Here is a 5,162-nt window from a genome sequence, read left to right as displayed (position 1 = left end):
TTTTTTTGTGTATTTATTTGTACTGTTTTTGTAAGAAAGGAGTAGAAACATATTAACAATAGTTGGTGGTGCTGCAAAAAACCGTATAGGGTTACTTGACAGGGAATTTTGACATGTGACACAAGGTAATGGCACAGAGACAAGGTAGAACAAGTTCAGTTTTTGGACATTAAGTCAAGAAAAGGTTGCCAGATTTTGAAAAACAAATCCTCTTTAGCAGACAAAATGTACCAGATTTTTCTCCAAATGTAATACATTTCCCAGCTCTCTCAACCAATTTTCAAATGTAGGAGGCCTTTCTGATAAGTGTCCGCATTCTTACAATTCTCACATTTGCTTTAATTAATGCATTCCAAATTGTGATTCACTGTGCTCACTGTTTTGTGTGTAAATTACAAAAGTTACTGAACATAGACTTGGAAATGGTACATTTTCAGATATTATTTTTTTACAACAGAGATTTTGACCTGTCATAATGGGGAAAAAGCACAATTGTGAATAACATTAACAGTGGATCTGTTCTGGATCTGACAGCTGTAAACAAGGTTATTTTTGAAAATGGAGGTTGAAAAGTCCGTTTATGGAAATGGTCGGCCACGTGTAAACGTAGCCTGAATAGACTGAAGCCATCCGTGGAGGTGGGTTTGCAATCAGCAGCAGGGGAGACAGGTGTGGGGATAGTTAAACAGAGCTGTGCCAGGTGAGTTCATTGGCACAGCTGGTGCTCGTTGGTCCTGTTACACTCTCCCTTTATATGCAGCAGCTGGCGGCAGCTCAGATGACTGCCACACACCAAAGAGCTACACACACTGCACTGAGAGGTGGTGTTTATCCTGTGTGTCAGAGCGAAACCGGACGTGCCAGACGGGCACGGTTAGGAAGTTTGTGAACTTATGTTGAAAGTGAGTGTGAGCAGTCATGAAGAAATACTGTTCTTACACAGTTTGTCTTGGCTGTGGTGGGTGGTGTTGGAGACCCACGGTGGCAGCGAGACCTGCAACACCATCGATGATTTTGATTTTTCTTAATGTACATTTCCTACTGGGAGATGTTAAAATGTCGTCTATGAAAAAGGCCTATTGATAGGAAAAATTAGAAGTTTATATCATAAATTCCACTTGAGTCAGTTTTGTCCAGAAATAAACAATGTTAACTTATTGTACGCACGGCTGCTGTATACTGCGGAATTAAAGTGCTTTACATGGCATCTACAATTGCACAGGTTAGGCTATAGAAGTAGTTCCACAACATACGAAAAGCACAGGAAGAACTAATAGCACTGTTCTCGCAATTAAGGCAATGCTGAAATAAATATTAGTGACACCAATGTTTGACAAGTGGGAAAAATGTCTACTAATGGTATGTACTAAAACTAATACAGCATCTTGGTGTACCTTAATGTATATTACACTATCAGTCAAGTCAAGATAAATAAATGAATGACTTAGTATGTCCCAGTTTGGATGCTTTTTTACTAAAGTCTAGTTGGGAGAGTTGTTTAAAATTGTATTGCATTAAAAACCAAAACTTAATAGACATGACTTAATATCATCTCCTTGTTGCTGTGAGCTTTATTAAAATGTCTGATTACAAGCTAATCAACTTTGATTATTCCATGCAGTTTATCTGCATTCATAGACACTCCAGGTCAACTCAACTCTGCTGTTCTACAGTCGTTTTATCCCCCAGTCTTCTGCTGAAGTCCAACATTTGTTGGTGGAGGAGTGTGCCGATGTTTCCTAACTGTTGTCTCCGAGTCTTCAGGTGGTTCAACGTGGCACTCATCGACGCCAACAGAACACCATCGCTGTTCTGGCGCTCCTGGGTTACCGTTAAATCATCTCGCCATGCTTCCTGTAAGCTCTCAAACAAGGCCCTTATGTCCTGCCTGAGCTGGTGAACCTCCAGCCAGTACCGCTCTTTGTTCTCCCTGGCGGCGCCGACATCCTCGGTCATCTGTCGGATACAGAGATGCAGCCTGCTGTTCTCCATGCGGACCTGCTCCATTTTCACGCTGCTGTCATAGATGCTCATCTCTACAGCTCTCAGCTCCGACGCCTGCTGGCGGAGCACGTCCATGTAACTCCTTCGCATCTCATCCAGCTCCGCCTTGGTTTGGTCTTTGGGCTGAAGCAGCGAGTCGGTTTTCTCTTTCAGTCCCTGAATGGACAGCTCCAGGTCTCTCTTCTTCCTCTTCAGCTCCGAGGTGAGCGTTTTGAGTCCCTGGTGTCTGGATTTCTCTTCGATCCAATTTGCTTCCACCTCCTTCAGGATTTCCTCTTGCTCCTCCGCCTCCCTCTGCTTCTCCATGTGGCTCCTCATGATGCTCTCGGTTTCTGCAACACACTGCTCAATTTCCTCCCGCAGTTGGGTCTCTTTTTGTCTGTACTCCACCTCACACTGGGCCATGTGGCTCATCAGCAACTCTGCGTTTTCGCACTTGGGCTGACTCTTTCGGAGGGCAGCCTCCTCTCGCCGCAGATCCTGGTATCTGGTCTCGGTGTTTATGATATCGGAGCTCATCTTCGCCACGTGCTCCTCCTGCTTCCTTTTCCCTTCCTCCAAAAGCATCGTCAGCCGCTTCTTCTCTGCCTCGAAATGGCAGATGTTCCTCTTCTCAGCATCCATGTTGTCGCACAACTTTTCCTGATTCCTCTCCAAAACACGTTTAGTGATGATTTCGGCTTGCAGGAGTTCTCCGATCTGCTTGTCCATCTCTTTGATCTCCTTGCTGTGTCTGACTATGGAGGAAATGCTCTCCTCCAGCTGTAGCTTGGATTGTTGCAGCTGCTGCGAGACGTGGAAATGCTCTGCCTTCACTTCGCTCTCTTCGTCGTGCTGCTGCTTAAATATCTTATAGATTTTAGCCAGGGAATCTTGACAGAGCAATCTGGCCGCTCGACTCTCCTCTATTTTATCGTCCACTGTGGCAATTTCTTCTTTAAGACGCTGGATGGCAACTCTAAAGGCTTCCTCTAACTCGTGCAACTCCTTCTTCAGCGCTTCTCTCTGTTGCCTCAATTCTTGATGCTTTTGGGTCTCCCCCTGCCGCTGTTTCTCGCATGGGCGCAGATCTTCTGCCAGTCTCTGTATTTTGCCCTCCAGCTTTTCCAGGTCAATCGTGAGCTCACCCAGTTGGTTATGGGTCTCTTGTTTCTTCTCATTAAGTCTGTCCAACTCTATTCTGCTTCTCCTGTTCACTAGCTTCTGCTCCTTGATTTTCTCCTCGGCCTGGTCCACCTCTCTGAAAAGGCTGTCGTTTTTCACAGCGAAAGCCTCTCTCTCCAGCACCATCTTTTGCTCCAGCATGATCTTGTCCTGTCCAATAGCAGCGATGCAGAACTTGAGCTCCTCTATCTGATTTTGTGTCTGATCCAAATGCATCTGCAAGCTATACTTCAAGGCGATTTGATCATTCTGAGCGCCAATGATCTCCTCGTGTTCAGCCTTCACCTGCTCTCGCTCTGGGTACAGCGCTTCGTTCTGGCTCAAGAGGGCTTCCTGCCTCTTCACTGTGGCTTCTTGGAGCTGAGAAACTGCATGGAGGTCTTTCTGAAGCATCTCTATCTCCTCTGCATTTGAGGCCCGGGCTGCTACTACGTCAGCCATAATTTCCTGGCTCATTTTTTCTCTTATATTGTTGATTTGGTGCCTTAGCTTGCTGTTTTCTATGGTTTCCACTTCTAAATGTTCATGAGCGGCATGCCGCTCGGCTTCCAGCTCAGTGATGGCAGCAGTTATTTCTGACAGGTGGAGGCTGGCTTCAGGTGAGAATGCGCTTCCCTCCTCCTTCAGCTGCTTGTCCAGTTCCTTTAAATGCTCGAGAGCGACCATAACCGCCGGGAAGTCGGGCACCAGGCAAGAAGCCATTTTTAATCCGTGTGGCTTTTGTTGTAAATGTACGCGTGTCTCTTATGTGTGTGTGTGTGTAACTGTGTGTAGATTTAAATTCAGTAGATTCTACCACCGATTACTTGTGAGTGTGGTGCCATGGCAACAACTACCCACCGCGAGGAAGACAGCACGCTACGGCAAGTCCGCGAGGCCATAGGGTTGTTAGCAGCGGGCACACATAAGCTAAGCTAACGTTCAGCACGTAAAACTAGCCAATTATTGTCCGGGTAAGGTTGTTCTGACTAACCGCGAGAAACTAAAATAAAGCTACGTTTAGATAAACAGAAAAGTTGGATGACCTTCGCACTCGAAGCATGAAAAGAATGGGCGGCGACGGTAATGTTGGAAGCTGTTCAACAGCGGGTTTAACGTTAGTGCTTCACTTACCTGTAATACGTTATGTAGTGACACCCGTAAAGACATTTGGGGACAACCTCAGCGTCCATAGATGTGCGTATGGGTTCCAAACCAAATGTAGACTCACTCAGTATGAATGATAGCTATCGCCCTGCTATAGGTGGCAGTAGCAGGGAGCTCGAGCCCGGTGTTGCCAGATTAGAAGATTTCAAGTAAAACCGTTAGCTGCTGTCACTGGTGGAAAGTAATATTGACTTAAGTGCTGCTCTTGAGTACAGTTTTGAGGTTACGTTACTTGTACTTTACACTCTTAGCTATTCCAGTAGGCTATATTTCAGAGTGAAATATTGTAGCCTGCGGCTGCAGTTTTATACCCAGCATGGCCACTGCAGTTAGAGATGGCGGAAAAACACTAATAGAACTGGAAAATCCTCCTGCTTCCCTGAGGTCGGCGGTGTGGCAACATTTTGCCTTCCCTGTGATTTATGTAAACGACGAACGCGTCGTTGACAAAAAACACACAGTCTGTAGGCTATGCTACACGCGGGTACCATACGCCCCCTCTGGCAACACGACAAATATGGCAGGACATATTCGCAGGCATCATAAACAAATACATCTATGGACCGATCTGCCTGGGAAAAGGACAACTCTTCCGTCCTCCAGGATGAGGTGGCGTTTCGCAGGTGAGGAAACTTTTCAAAACCTTTTTTAATTATCTTCAAAAAACAAACAGCTAAATGTCGACACATCTAACATTCAATTCCAGCATACTTTACCAAGGAGAAAAAGTGTATGTAACAATAACTAAATTGCTATATAGTGATTGACCCCACGTCAATCACTATATAGCAATTTAGTTATTGGCCTTTAAATACACTGTGGCTTGAGAAAGTTTACACACCCATGCT

General features: G+C 45.4%; 3 protein-coding genes across 4 annotated transcripts in view; 1 reads left to right on the top strand and 2 right to left on the bottom strand.

Annotated features, from left to right (window-relative positions):
* The window catches only part of LOC116695867 (nocturnin), a 15,829-nt gene extending 11,305 nt beyond the window's left edge, over positions 1-4,524 (bottom strand). Inside the window, exon 1 of the mRNA XM_032526404.1 lies at positions 4,282-4,524. The gene's annotated coding sequence lies outside the window, so the exon portion shown is untranslated. The remainder of the gene's footprint in view (positions 1-4,281) is intronic.
* LOC116695696 (uncharacterized) overlaps positions 1-5,162 on the top strand; it is a 27,262-nt gene that overhangs the window by 7,073 nt on the left and 15,027 nt on the right. Inside the window, exon 1 of one of the 2 annotated variants that reach the window (XM_032526122.1) lies at positions 4,578-4,937. The exons of the other annotated variant lie outside the window; for it this stretch is intronic. Coding sequence (XP_032382013.1) covers positions 4,631-4,937 — 307 coding nt within the window. The 5' untranslated portion in view covers positions 4,578-4,630. Of the gene's footprint in view, positions 1-4,577; positions 4,938-5,162 lie in introns of those variants that run through there. 2 annotated transcript variants of the gene reach the window in all.
* On the bottom strand, positions 1,555-3,934 carry ccdc175 (coiled-coil domain containing 175). Its single transcript, XM_032526246.1, has one exon. The coding sequence runs from the start codon at positions 3,868-3,870 to the stop codon at positions 1,654-1,656; it is 2,217 nt and encodes a 738-aa protein (XP_032382137.1). The 5' UTR covers positions 3,871-3,934; the 3' UTR covers positions 1,555-1,653.

Source organism: Etheostoma spectabile, chromosome 2 (assembly GCF_008692095.1).
Source record: "Etheostoma spectabile isolate EspeVRDwgs_2016 chromosome 2, UIUC_Espe_1.0, whole genome shotgun sequence".
NCBI lineage: Eukaryota > Metazoa > Chordata > Actinopteri > Perciformes > Percidae > Etheostoma > Etheostoma spectabile.
This window is presented reverse-complemented; position numbering and strand designations above follow the sequence as displayed.

Excerpts from the sequence above, each read along its gene's own strand:
- ccdc175 (XM_032526246.1), bottom strand. The coding sequence starts at position 3,870 with ATGGCTTCTTGCCTGGTGCCCGACTTCCCGGCGGTTATGGTCGCTCTC.